Here is a 15,261-nt window from a genome sequence, read left to right as displayed (position 1 = left end):
AGTCCATCTAGTTCAACCCATAGCCTAACCTAACATGCCCTAACACGTTGATCCAGAGGAAGGCAAAAAAAAAAAACATGTGGCAAAGAGTAAGCTCCACACTTGGGAAAAAAATTCCTTCCCGACTCCACATACGGCAATAAGACAAGTTCCCTGGATCAACGCCCTATCAAGGAATCTAGTGTATATACCCTGTAACATTATACTTTTCCAGAAAGTTATCCAGTCCCCTCAAGGATTAGATACACGGCTCAGCAGTCAGTATCACACAGGATAGGATTAGATAGATGGCTCAGCAGACAGTATCACACGGGAGAGGATTAGATGCATGGGTCAGCAGACAGTGTCACACAGCAGAGGATTACATACACAGCTCAGCAGTCAGTATCACACAGTATAGTAATAGATATACTAGGGTCTAATGTCCTTGATCAGTGGCTGCAGTGAGAGGCAGGGCGGAAGCAGCACAGAGAGAGACTCTCCCCCTCCCCTGTGTTACCTCTCTGCATGATAAGGACAACAGACCACAGCACTTCATCCTCTCTAGGGATTTTAGAGATCACAGCCACACGCCAGGCAGCATAGAAACGGATAGGGAACAGCCGCTGACAGTGTTAAGGGGAGACAGATAGAGCTGCCCCTCCTATAACAGCGCAGCTCTCAAGTCACAGTGGAGCTCACAGATACACTGTGGGCTGAAGAAAGATGGCACCGACCTCCTGCCTCTGCTGTGATGTGAAGACATCCCAGGGGGCGTAGCCAGATCACAGCAGGGAGCAGCTCAATGATAGGTATGGGGTCGGCGCCCGACCGCGGAGTCCAATGCCCAGGGCTGCCGTAATTGCAGAGTAAGTGTCGTGCTGGGACTCTTACACTCCTGCAAAGCAAAATGGCGGCGCCCAGTGGCTGCAAAAATAATTAATAATAAAAAAACGATATTAAAGTTAAAAAATTTAATTTTGTATTAAAAATAATTGCTTATATAAACAATAATTTTTTATACAAAAACAAAATTGTGGCACCTTTCCATTAAGTCCAAACTCTAACCCACACTGAAGGAAGTCCAATATTTGCGCTATATTCGGATGGAGTGGATCTGGACTATTAGGTAGACAGAAAAACGAGAATCTTTTCCACACTTTACTGTAGATTGCATTAGTAACAGGCTTCCTAGATCTTTGCAAAGTAGCAATTACAGCATCCGACAGCCCTCTAGCACTTAGGACCTGGGACTCAGTTACAAGGCCGCTAGGTTCAACTTTTGGGGGTCCTGATGGTGGAAGGGCCCCTGAAGAAGATCGGCTTCTACCGGCAGGTGAACTGGTCCATCTATCTGTAATTCGATGATGAGACTGAACCAGCTTCTTTTCGGCCATACTGGAGCCACTAGAATGGTCGGAACCTGATTCTCTCGGATCTTCCGAAGGGTTTTTGACAATATTGGGATTGGCGGGAAAGCGTAGGCTAATCGGAAATTCCATGGCTGGACAAGGGCATCCACTCCTTTGGAATTGTCCCTGGGATTCGGGAAAAAAAAAGGTTTGGACCTGTGAATTTTGTTTTGATGCAAATAAATTGACTTCTGGTAGACCCCATCTGTCTACCATCATCCTGAAACCTCTTATGTTCAGGCTCCATTCTCCTGGCTGAAAGTCCTTGCGACTCAGGAAATCCACCTGCAGGTTGTTGGAAGACCCCTTCAAGTGGACGGCTGTGAGGGAGAGAAGGTGCCTTTCGGCCCAACAGAATATTCGGTTTGAGATGCTTCCTAGGCTGTTGAATTTTGAGCTCCCTTGATGCCTGAGGTGAGCAACAGTAGTCGTGTTGTCTGAAAAAACTTTGACTTGACTTCCCGATATTAGGCCGCCTGCGGCTAGGAGAGCTTCCTCCACTGCTTTCAATTCCCTGAAGTTGGAGAACCTGGTGCTCGTTGTCTGATTCCAGTGTCCCTGGAAAGGAGTATACAATATCACTGCCCCCCAGCCTCGTTTGCTGACATCGGTTGTAATCGTTACAAGGGGGGGGATTGTGACCAGCTCACACCCCTGCGGATATTCCTGGGGTTCAACCACCTAGGGATGCCTTCACACGCCCCGAACTGTGTACTCTTGCTTTGAGAGCCCGAATTTCCATCCCAGTTTGCGAGGATGTGGGCTTGAAGGACTCTGGAATGGGCCTGAGCCCAGGACACTGACTGAATACAGGCCATCATGGATCCTAGGACCGACATGCTTTTCTGTAGAGTCGGAGATCTGTCTTCTCTGAAATCTATAACCTTGTCTATTTATAGCCCGGCGATGATTTTCTGGGAGAAAAGATTTTTGTTTCACAGAGTAACAGAACCCCCAGAAACCTCCTCGATTTGCAAGGTTGAAGCTGGGACTTCCTCAGATTTTAGAGCCACCCCAGGGTTCTGAGAATGTTGAGAGCTTTGAAACATGATTGCTGAGAGTCTGAGCCGAGGGGGCTATAAGTAGCAGATCGTCTAGGTAAGGAACAATACAGACTCCCTGTCTCTGGATATACGATACCGCCTCTGCCATTATTCTGGAGAATACTCTTGGCGCTGAATAAATGCCAAAAGGGAGCATGTTGAATTGGAAGTGTCTCACTTGCTGGTTGTACTGTATTGCAAACCTGAGATATTTATTGTGCCAGGGGTGAATCGGCACGTGGAAGTACGCATCTTTTAGGTTGATGGTTGCCATAAAAAATTTGGACCTATCAGGGAAATAGCAGATTTCACTGATTCCATTTTGAATCTGTGGTATAGAATATGATGATTGAAATCTCTTAGATTTATTATGACTCGCGCCTCCCCTGATGGTTTCTTTACCAGGAAGAGATAAGCGTAATGGCCTGAACCCCATTCTTTGGGGGTACCGGGGAGATTGCACTTTATTTTAAGAGATCCCCAAGGCCTGTCAGCATCATTTTATGTGCTCCCTGGGATGTCGGGGAGGTAATTGTCAGATTCCGAGGGGGTTAAGATATGAATTCTATGAGGAGGTCCTCTTGAATAACATTGAAAACCCACTGACAATTGGTAATGGCCTGCCAATTGTGGATGAAATTTGTGAGCCCCCCCCCCCCCCCACACCCCCACCGGGACAGTCATTTGTTCTGCCGCTGCTGATGGGAATGAGGATATTTTTTCCTTTGCCCTAGGCATAGTTCCATCTCCCGGTTTTCCCTCTACCTCTTGTTTGAGGGGTATTAGATTGGGAGGCACGAAGAAACATTTTCTGACAGGTTTTTGTTCTGGAAGGGCCTTTTTTCTATCTGTGGCCTTTTACAGAATTTCATCTAGAGTGGGACCAAAAAGGAATTGAGCATAGCTTAATTTCTGAAGTAAAGTCACCGCTCCACATCTTGAGCTAGAGGGCTCTTAGGGCAGAATTAGATTTGACTAAGGATATGGCCGCAATCCTAATAGACTCCATGGAGGCGTTCGCTAGAAAGGCTGAAGCCTTTTGGAGCATGGGAAGAGAGTCCAATAGTTCCCCTCTCGAGGTATCCTGAGAAATACGTTTTTCCTGCTCATCCATCGAGAGAGGGCTCTGGCAACACAAGTGGAAGCAGTATAGGATTTTAACCCCGAGGTGGATGTTTCCCATGACTTCAATAAACTTTCCATTTTTCTATCTAACGGATCCCTCAGTTGTGAGGAGTTCTCAAAGGGGAGCAAAGTTTTCTTTGCTACTCTCGCCACCTGTATGTCTACTTTGGGTACATCCCATGAAGGAGAACCTGCTTCTAAAGGAAACCTGTGTTTCATTTCAGAGGGGGTGGTTAGGCGTTTCTCTGGGAGCTCCAACTTCTGAGATATTAAATCTAGGATGTTTTTATGCACCGGGAAACCCATCTGTCTCTCCGATTTCAATCCTCCAAACATTTCATCTTGTATAGACTGAGGAACAGATTCCTCCTGTAACCCCATTGTGTTACGCACAGCCATTACTAGCTCTTCAATATAAATCAGAGGAGAAAAATTATTTTCTCGCTTCCGCAAATTTAGAAGTCGAAGATTCACACCATCTCTCCGAGGAGGATGAATATGAGTGATCAGACTCAGAGCCAGAGTCCTCAATTTGTATTTTCCTTTTTTTAAAAGGAGATGGACCAGGCAGCGGAGGTGGAGGAGGATTGAAGGCGGCTAGAGAGGATTGCACTTCAAGCTTAACTAGGGCATGGATTTCATCAAGGAGGGAAGGCTGTTCGGCTCTGAGGACTATCCGTGCACCCCTGACACAGCTTCTCCCATAGAGAGGGAAGCTTCAGATTGCGCTTTTTTTTAAATTCTTTATTTAAGTCATTTTTCGTAACAAAACATAACAATAAACAAGGCTGATGGCCCACAACGGCCAATCACAAGGTAAACAATGAAAAGCTGGATTACAATATTGATCCAGAAAATGACAGGTGCGACACTGTAAAACAGAGGTAAAACATCCGGATCAGCACCTTGTAAACGGCCTGGAAATAAGCCATAAAACAATATAAACAAGAGGTAGAACAAAATTCAGGTAGTAAAATTAAAGTAATTATAGTAACGGATCCAAAAGAAAGAAACCGCATCTTCTGGAAACCTTTTCACTGGTACCTATGCTGAGAGACATTATTTTTGCACTTTATTTGGTCTTAGGACCTTGCTGTATACTTACCTGTCTTTTTAAGGTTTATTCTCCAGGATTATTGATCTGTACCCCTTTGTATGTATTGAGTAACTTGCACTATGCATTATTCTTGTCAGTTTCTCCATGTTTTTAAAATTTTTTGTCATATTTAATAAACTTATTTACAGTAGTTGTTCACATCTTTGGCATTATGTCCTTTTTGTAGGTTATAATATCTTCTGGAAACCTGTAAAAGTGAGTCAGTAGGACACCAGAGACAATTAAAAGCAAGAGAAAAAAAAAAAAATAGAGAAAACGTACAAGTGGGCGATGAGCTGTAACTGAATTAGAATGATTCTTTTAGTTGAGGTCGGGCTCCGTCACTTCGGCTCTAGTGATATACCAGGATCTCAGCAACAGAGGCAGATTCGAGAAATGGGTGATCGAAAGATAGGAGTATGGAACATCATGGGAGGGGGTGGGAGTTTTTTTACCCAAGGCTGCCAAGTGAGTAAAAATTTTCCATGTGTGCGGGAATCCCAGCTTGACAGCTCTTCCATTCTATAAATATCTTATACTTTATTTATCCACTCGTTCAATGTGGGTGGGACAGTTGTCTCCAATGAGCTGAAACTAAATGTTTTGCCGCTGCTAATAAAAGGGGGAGCAAATCATGTTTTTTAGGTTTAAACACGTTAGTAGGAAGCGGAAGCAAAACTTCTTGGGGTGTTAGGTCCTGTTTGATCAGTTCTTAGCGACGAAGATATTTATTAATATCTGACCAGTATTTAGAGATAATAGGACACAACCAAAATATATGATCTAGGGAGCATTCCTAAACACCTCCAACAGAGAGGAGAGGAAGTTAGACCCATATGGAATAATCTTTCTGGGGTTCTGTACCAACGTCTGAGGATTTTAAAGGAATTTTCCTGAAGTAAAATACATCTTGAGAAGCTGTGGGAGTTACACAAAATTTGGTTCGATTCTTGGGGAGACAAAGACAGATTTAATTCCGATTACCACGAGGATAAGTAGACTGGTTTGAACTGAGTGGGTGGATTAATGAGATTAGCATACAGTTTAGACATTAGCTTGGGGGGTGGGGATTTAAGGCCTACCAGAAATTCTAGCCAAAGCCAATCAGAGGTATGTTTTAGTCCTGACTTAAATTTGGACATAATAAAATTTACATGGTGCTTTTGTAGTAGGTTGCAGGGACGTTTCTTGACTTCCTTTGGCCAAGCATCTATGCAGGGGACTCGGTTAGAAAGAAGGTGTGAAATTGGTAAGTTGGGTAAGGATTCCCACAGATCAAAAGCATCAACGTAATTGGGGTCAATAAGCCAAGGGATGATTTTCAATGGAATATTGTCTACGAAAAGATAGTGAGGTAATTTATTAGGGACCAGAGAGCGCCAAATAGCTAGGATGTTGTGAGTTATGACATCGAGTGAGTGAGTGGGGGGCGCTTAAGAGGACCACAGAAAAATCTCTGACTTATTTCCCAACAGGATAAATTTGAGATTTAAAGCTTTAATCTGGGTTAGTCCTAGCCAAATGCAACCATCTAGCGAGGTGGATTACATGGTAGTAAATTTTGAAGTTGGGAAGGCCAGGTCCACCCTTATTTTCTGGTAAAAAAAGGATTTTAGGGGGGAGTCTAGTTGCAAATTTTGTTTGGAGAACTAAAAAGAGCCAATTTATTTGCGAAAGTAAAGAAGGAACTAGGGAGAGGGATGGGGACCATATTCATTACATAATTTTTGGGGAGAATATAGGATTTTATCACATTAATCCTGCCCATCCAGGAGAGATAAGGTAGGTCGTAAGATTTGAGCAAAGTTTTTATCTTGGTCAATAAAGGGAGAAAGTTAAATTTATAGAGAGTGTGGTTGGATCAGCAGACAGAGAGATCCCTAGGAACTTTAATTTCTCAGAAGGCCAATTGAAAGGGGTAGTTTAAGAGTTTCAACTTCTGCTTCCAGTACAGAGATGTACGGGACTTCAGATTTGCTCTTATTGATTTTACAGTTTGAGATAATACCGAATCCATTAAATAAATCTAAGAGATTAGAGAAAGCAGTTTTGGGGTTTGAGATCAAGAGTAAAAGGTCGTCGGCAAAGGCAGCTGTCTTGAATTCAGTCTGGCCCTCCACTAAGCCTCTAATATCAGGGTCCTGTCTAATTTTCTGAATCAAAGTCTCCATCAGCAACACAAAAAGGGAAGGGGAGAGAGGGCAGCCCTGTCTAGTGCCGTTTCTAATCATGAAGGAATTTGAAAATAGCCCATTTACTCTAACGTTAGCCGTTGGAAATGTATAGAAAGTCATAACAGCCTCAATAAACGGAGAGGGAAATTCAAACTTTTGTAAGGTGCAAATCAAATAGTGCCAGCTGATTCTATCGAGGGCCTTCTCGGCATCTGTTGATAAAATGGTGAGGGGGATGCCAGAGCACCTAGCGTGAGATAGCCAGGAGGGTTTTAATAGAGTTATCCATGCCCTCCCTTCCTTAAACGAAACCAACTTGGTCAGGATGGATTAAGGTACCTTCACACGAAACGACTTTGTAACGATATCGCTAGCGATCCGTGACGTTGCAGCGTCCTGGCTAGCGATATCGTTGTGTTTGACACGCAGCAGCGATCAGGATCCTGCGGTGATATCGCTGGTCGCTGAATAAAGTTCAGAACTTTATTTGGTCGTCCGATCGCCGTGTATCGTTGTGTTTGACAGCAAAAGCAACGATACCAGCGATATTTTACACTGGTAACAAGGGTAAACATCGGGTTACTAAGTGCAGGGCCGCGCTTAGTAACCCGATGTTTACCCTGGTTACCAGTGTAAAATGTAAAAAAAAACAAACAGTACATACTCACCTTCGCGTCCCCCGGCGTCTGCTTCCCACACTGACTGAGCGCCGCAAAGTGAAAGTGAAAGCACAGCACAGCGGTGACGTCACCGCTGTGCCCTGCTACTGCCGGCGATCAGTCAGTGCAGGAAGCGGACGCCGGGGGACGCGAATTTAAGTATGTACTGTTTGTTTTTTTTACATTTTACGCTGGTAACCAGGGTAAACATCGGGTTACTAAGCGCGGCCCTGCGCTTAGCAACCCGATGTTTACCCTGGTTACCCGGGGACCTCGGCATCGTTGGTCGCTGGAGAGCGGTCTGTGTGACAGCTCTCCAGCGATCAAACAGTGACGCTGCAGCGATCGGCATCGTTGTCGCTATCGCTGCAGCGTCGTTTCGTGTGAAGGTACCTTAAGTGTTTCTAAAACGTCACCGCTGTGCTCTGCTCTTACATTCCGGCCGGCAGTCAGTCAGAGCGGGAAGCAGACTGCAAGGGACCTGACGGACACCGGAATGTGAGTGAGTATCTATGGTTTGTTTTTTTTTACTTTTACGATGGTAACCAGGGTAAACATCGGGTTACTAAGCGCAGCCCTGCGCTTAGTAACCCGATGTTTACCCTGGTTACAAGCGAACGCATCGTTGGATTGGTGTCACACACACCGATCCAACGATGACAGCGGGAGATCCAGCGACGAAAGAAAGTTCCAAACGATCTGCTACGACGTACGATTCTCAGCAGGGTCCCTGATCGCTGCTGCGTGTCAGACACAGCGATATCGTATGGATATCGCTGGAACGTCACAGATCGTACCGTCGTAGCGACAAAAGTGCCACTGTGTGACAGTACCCTTAGGTTGAAATCCCCCCCCACAATCAGGACAGGATCCCCCCTTTAAAGAGTTGTAGAGTATCAAGTGTATTTGTGATCCATTGCACTTGGTGAATATTGGGGGCATATAAGTTTGCAAAGGTGACCATAGTATGAGCTAGCCATCCTTTGATGAAAACATATCAGCCCTCGTGGTGCAGATTGCGCATTTTGAAATCTTTTTGGCAGGGATTTTCTGGGCAGACTTGTCTCCCTGCAAAAGAGGGAGAGTGGTGTAAGAAATCTGGAGGGCCCCTACTATCTCTGGCCTCGGACCCACCCTGCAACAGACTTACTTGAGCTGTGGAAGCGCGGAGCTCTGCAGATGCAGGGCAGGAAGCACCATCCATTCTGACCTTACCTAGAGGTGTCTTCAGGCCGGTTTACATTAAAAAAAACCCCTGCCTTCAGTGCAGATGAAACAAGTTCCCCTCCTCCTCCCCGAGTCCTAGAGCAGGCTTCCACGTGGAACGGCGTGCTCTCTGCGGTGTCAGAGGTCTGCAGGCTGTATGAGGCCGAAAAACCAGGAAGTGCATGCAATCCAGCATGGACCGCAAGGACCGGAAGTGACGCGCGCGCAGCAATGACGTCACTTCAGGGACGCCGAACACCGCAACAGAGGAGGTGGAAAAGCTGGTGAGCTCATGGAAGCCACCGCTGGGAATCACTGGCCCGCTTTACCCCCACAGAGGCGCAGGTGAGCCAGGAATGTCCCGAATCACGGGGAGACGGGAGCAGCAAAATGAGGAGAAGGCAGAGCCCACGACCACCACTGCCCGGCAGGAATAACCAGGTACACTGCAGTCGCCGGCCACGAAGCAAACGAAAACCTCTCCATGCCCCATAGGGGACAGGAAAGACACTGGTGAATAGGAGGTAGGAGGGGCCTTTAAACCTCTTGTGCATCCTGTCCCCCATTAGAAAATGGAGACATCCTCCTATGCTGTCATGGAAGGTGACTAGAGAAAAGTTCGATTTTGGTTTCATCTGACCAGTGCACCTTCTTCCACATGTTTGGTGTGTCTCCAAGGTGGCTTGTTGCAAACTTTAAACAACACTTTTTATGGATATCTTTGAGAAATGGTGTTCTTCTTGCCACTCTTCCAAAAAGGCCAGATTTGTGCAGTGTACAACTGATTGTTGTCCTATGGACAGACTGTCCCACCTCAGCTGTAGATCTCTGCAGTTCATCCAGAGTGATTATGGGCCTCTTGGCTGCATCTCTGATCAGTCTTCTCCTTGTTTGAGATGAAAGTTTAGAGGGACGGCTGGGTCTTGGTAGATTTGCAGCGGTATGATACTCCTTCCATTTCAATATTGGTATTCAATATGGTATTCACGGTGGAAAATGAAATGCTAGGTGAAATCCCAAGAAACAATGAAAACCCTATATTAAGGGTCACAAATCTAACCCAAGAAGAGGTGCGAAACCGGCTAAATAAGATTAAAATAGATAAATCTCCGGGTCCGGATGGCATACACCCACGAGTACTAAGAGAACTAAGTAATGTAATAGATAAACCATTATTTCTTATTTTTAGGGACTCTATAGCGACGGGGTCTGTTCCGCAGGACTGGCGCATAGCAAATGTGGTGACAATATTCAAAAAGGGCTCTAAAAGTGAACCTGGAAATTATAGGCCAGTAAGTCTAAACTCTATTGTTGGTAAAATATTTGAAGGGTTTCTGAAGGATGTTATTCTGCATTATCTCAATGAGAATAACTGTTTAACTCCATATCAGCATGGGTTTATAACTGTTTAACTCCATATCAGCATGGGTTTATGAGAAATCGCTCATGTCAAACCAATCTAATCAGTTTTTATGAAGAGGTAAGCTATAGGCTAGACCACGGTGAGTCATTGGACGTGGTATATCTCGATTTTTCCAAAGCATTTGATACCGTGCCGCACAAGAGGTTGGTACACAAAATGAGAATGCTTGGTCTGGGGGAAAATGTGTGTAAATGGGTTAGTAACTGGCTTAGTGATAGAAAGCAGAGGGTGGTTATAAATGGTATAGTCTCTAACTGGGTCACTGTGACCAGTGGGGTACCGCAGGGGTCGGTATTGGGACCTGTTCTCTTCAACATATTCATTAATGATCTGGTAGAAGGTTTACACAGTAAAATATTGATATTTGCAGATGATACAAAACTATGTAAAGCAGTTAATACAAGAGAAGATAGTATTCTGCTACAGATGGATCTGGATAAGTTGGAAACTTGGGCTGAAAGGTGGCAGATGAGGTTTAACAATGATAAATGTAAGGTTATACACATGGGAAGAAGGAATCAATGTCACCATTACACACTGAATGGGAAACCACTGGGTAAATCTGACAGGGAGAAAGACTTGGGGATCCTAGTTAATGATAAACTTACCTGGAGCAGCCAGTGCCAGGCAGCAGCTGCCAAGTCAAACAGGATCATGGGGTGCATTAAAAGAGGTCTGGATACACATAATGAGAGCATTATACTGCCTCTGTACAAATCCCTAGTTAGACCGCACATGGAGTACTGTGTCCAGTTTTGGGCACCGGTGCTCAGGAAGGATATAATGGAACTAGAGAGAGTACAAAGGAGGGCAACAAAGTTAATAAAGGGGATGGGAGAACTACAATACCCAGATAGATTAGCGAAATTAGGATTATTTAGTCTAGAAAAAAGACGACTGAGGGGCGATCTAATAACCATGTATAAGTATATAAGGGGACAATACAAATATCTTGCTGAGGATCTGTTTATACCAAGGAAGGTGACGGGCACAAGGGGGCATTCTTTGCGTCTGGAGGAGAGAAGGTTTTTCCACCAACATAGAAGAGGATTCTTTACTGTTAGGGCAGTGAGAATCTGGAATTGCTTGCCTGAGGAGGTGGTGATGGCGAACTCAGTCGAGGGGTTCAAGAGAGGCCTGGATGTCTTCCTGGAGCAGAACAATATTGTATCATACAATTATTAGGTTCTGTAGAAGGATGTAGATCTGGGGATTTATTATGATGGAATATAGGAATATAGGCTGAACTGGATGGACAAATGTCTTTTTTCGGCCTTACTAACTATGTTACTATGTTAATATGATCACTTGCACAGTGCTGCTTCGGATGTTTAAAGTTTTGAAAATCATTTTGTATCCAAATCCGGCTTTAAACTTCTCCACAACAGTATCACGGACCTGCCTGTTGTGTTCTTTGGTCTTCATGATGCTCTCTGTGCTTCAAACAGAACCCTGAGACTATCACAGAGCAGGTGCATATATATGGGGACTTGATTACACACAGGTGGATTATATTTATCATCACTAGGCATTTAGGACAACATTGGATCATTCAGAGGTCCACAATGAACTTCTGGAGTGAGTTTGGTGCACTGAAAGTTAAGGGGCCGAATAATATTGCACACCCCACTTTTCAGTTTTTGAATTTTCACAAAAATTAAAAACCACCAATAAATCTCGTTCAACTTCACAATTGTGTTCCACTTGTGGTTGATTCTTCACCAAAAATGTACATTTGGTATCTTTATGTTTGAAGCATGACATGTGGGAAAAGGTTGAAAAGTTCCAGGGAGCCGAATACTTTCGCAAGGCACTGTAGGAGCAGGTAGCAGTGGTAGGTGGTATATATAGAGGCAGGTAGCAGTGGTAGGCGGTATATATAGAGGCAGGTAGCAGTGGTAGGCGGTATATATAGAGGCAGACAGCAGTGGTAGGCGGTATATATAGAGGCAGGTAGCAGTGGTAGGTGGTATGTATAGAGGCAGGTAGCAGTGGTAGGTGGTACATATAGAGGCAGGTAGCAGTGGTAGGGCGTATATATAGAGGCAGGTAGCAGTGGTAGGTGGTATAGAGGCACGTAGCAGGGGTAGGTGGTATATATAGTAGCAGGTAGCAGTGGTAGGTGGTATATATTTGCCTGACATTGCAATCTTCGTGTGTGGTTCCACCATTACTCCCAAGCAATATGCCCGCTGCCTTGGGGTCATACTTGATTCAGAGCTTTCCTCCACCACCCACATCCAATCCAAACCACTTTCAACTCTGCAAAAACTCTTACTGTTTCACTCCTTCATTCTCGTCTGGACTATTGTACCTCTCTCCCCTAAATGGCCTCCCTCTTACCAAAGCTCCAATCTGTACTGAATGCTGCTGCCAGGATTATATTCCTCACTAACCGTTACACCAATGCCTCTACCCTGTGCCAGTCATTACACTGGTTACCCATCCACTCCAGAATCCAGTACAAAACTATTACCCTCATTCACAAAGCGCTCCATGTCTCAGCACCACCTTACATCTCCTGCCTGGTCTCAGCCTACCACCCTACCCGTGCTCTCCGTTCTGCTAATGACCTGAGGTTAGCATCTTCAATAATCAGAAACTGCCACTTCTGTCTCCAAGACTTTTCACGTGCTTCGCCAATTCTTTGGAATGCACTACCCAGGATAATACGATTAATCCCCTATCCCCACAGTTTTAAGCGTGCCCTAAAAACGCATTTGTTCAGACTGGCCTACCGCCTCAATGCATTAACCTAATTATCCCTGTGTGGCCCATTTATATAAGTTAAACCAAAATCAGGTTCCTCGCATCATGTTCTCATAAGCTTTATGCATGTAATAGCCCTCTGTGTCTGTAATGCTACATACTTAGGCTGTTAACTGGTTCATGCAGCTTTACATGAACATGCCCTCCTTACACTATGGCTGGTCCGAACAACGAAAGCAATTTTTACCATCCACCTTTCGTGTCTCCCCTTTTTCCTCATAGTTTGTAAGCTTGCAATCAGGGCCCTCACTCCTCTTGGTATCGGTTTTGAACTGTAATTTTTGTTATGCTGTTATGTCTATTCTCTGTACAAATCCCCTCTATTTGTAAAGCGCTGCAGAATATGTTGGCGCTATATAAATAAAATTATTATTATTATTATTATTATTATTATTAGTATTATATAGAGGCAGGTAGCAGTGGTAGGTGGTATATATAGAGGCAGGTAGCAGTGGTATATATAGGAGTAGGTAGCAGTGGTAGGTGGTATATATAGGGGCAGGTAGCAGTGGTAGTTGGCATATATAGGGGCAGGTAGCAGTTGTAGGTGGTGTATATACACAGGCAGGCAGCAGTGGTAGGTGCATAGTAAGGCTACGTTGACACGATTCTTTTTTTGGTCCTTTTTTTTTCAGGTCCTGTTTTGGAAAATCTGCAGTGCAAAACTGCACTGCTGATTTTCCGACTGTTTCTTCTGCGGATTCCTCTGCGGGTTTTCAACAGCACTTTCCTATTGGTGCATGTTGAAAACAGGAGCGGAATCCGCAGCAAGAATTGACATGGTACTTCTTTTTTTCCGCAGAAAATCCGCGCGGATTTTCCAGCGGAAAAAAGGATAGTGGGCACAGCAGTTGGAGTTTTCCATAGGGTTACATTGTACTGTACCCTGCATGGAAAACGGCTGCGGATCCGCAGTGCAAAATCCGCTGCGGATCCGCAGCAAAAAAAGGATCGTGTGAACGTAGCCTAAAACAAAAACCTGTACTTCCCTTCGCTCCTCCCCAAGGAAGTGCTGCATCCTGTTCAGGGCAGAGCAGTGTGACGATCTCCCTGCTGCAGTGAGCGGTGATCGCAGCCTATACTGTAATACTAATTACAGGCTGCGATCACCCGTCCCAGCTGCAGATACTTACCCTGGACCTTCGCTTCCCAGCAGATTCTCCCTTTAATAAAGCTACAACAAAATGGCCACAATCTCCTCCTACAGCGGTGATCTGTACAGCCCAGGAGGCATGCCTAGGTCACACCTAAGAGGCAGGAGGAATGGCCTCAAAGTAAAACATGCAGTGTCCGAATGCAGTCTCTTATGCCCATGGCTGCCATAAGCGAGTGTGCAAGTGTCGTGCCCAGACACTTACACCTCCACTAAAAGAAATGGCAGCCTCCAGTGGCTAAAGTAAAAGTTAATAAATAAAAAACTATTGACAGTAGTTCATTTAATTTTGTATGAAAAATAATTGATTATATAAATCAACAATTATTAATACAAAAATTAAAATCACAGCACGTTCCCTTTAAGGTTATGTTCATATGTTGTGTTTTTTTGCAGCGTTTTTTATGCAAATTTTCAGCTGCGTTTCACAGTACCAGAAATCTCACGCACACACCTTGTTTTTTTTTTCCCCCTGACTGTTTTGTCAAAAAACTGCGTTTTTGCAAAATGCAGCATGTCAGTTCTTTCAGCATTTTTTTACCAATTGAAAGCAATTGGTAATGCAAAAAATTAAATTATCAGGTTTCGCTGTGTTTTTGATGCCAAAAACTGATGCAGTTGAATCAGATTTTTATTTTATGCACTAAACGTTATCAGCATGCACAATAGACAAATGTACCTTGACAAAAATGCAATAAAAAATGCAGCAAAAACTAATCAAAACCTGCTTTTTGTAAGCAACTTAAAATTGACATTAAAGAAAGCATCAAAAATGCAATGTGTGAACATAGCCTTATTCTTCGGATCAGTTAGTGTTATGGTAAATAATTATACTGTGCTTTGATTATTATTTAGACAATTAAACCTCTAATTTTAGTGAAAGGACATATGAGATTTGGCCTTAAAAGGTGAAAGAGTTATAGATAAAATTGAATTGACTATCACTTTAATATCCAACCAAATAGAACTCACATCACAACAATGAATATGCTAACATAATTGCTTACGAAATTTAAATTATGCAAACCTGGAACGTTTATGACTGTTTCATCCAATGATTCAAATAGTTTAGCTGGGTGTCTGACAAAGTGATGTTTTAAGATTGCCATCCTTTTATTGGAATCTTCAGTTATCTAAAAAAAAAAAATTAAACATGTACATGTTTTAGTGTGAAATCTAGAACTGAAAATAGGTTTGTAAAGAAGCCTAAATAACTCCATCT

At 43.9% G+C, this 15,261-nt stretch overlaps 1 protein-coding gene across 1 annotated transcript in view; it reads right to left on the bottom strand.

Annotated features, from left to right (window-relative positions):
• PGAP1 (post-GPI attachment to proteins inositol deacylase 1) overlaps positions 1–15,261 on the bottom strand; it is a 1,745,445-nt gene that overhangs the window by 1,259,292 nt on the left and 470,892 nt on the right. The window contains exon 8 of the mRNA XM_077275621.1: positions 15,067–15,172. Within this exon, the coding sequence (XP_077131736.1) occupies positions 15,067–15,172 (106 nt within the window). The remainder of the gene's footprint in view (positions 1–15,066; positions 15,173–15,261) is intronic.

This window comes from Ranitomeya variabilis, chromosome 7 (assembly GCF_051348905.1).
Source record: "Ranitomeya variabilis isolate aRanVar5 chromosome 7, aRanVar5.hap1, whole genome shotgun sequence".
Taxonomy (NCBI): Eukaryota; Metazoa; Chordata; class Amphibia; order Anura; family Dendrobatidae; genus Ranitomeya; species Ranitomeya variabilis.
Note: the sequence above shows the minus strand (reverse complement) of the source record. Positions and strands in the feature narration are given on the sequence as shown.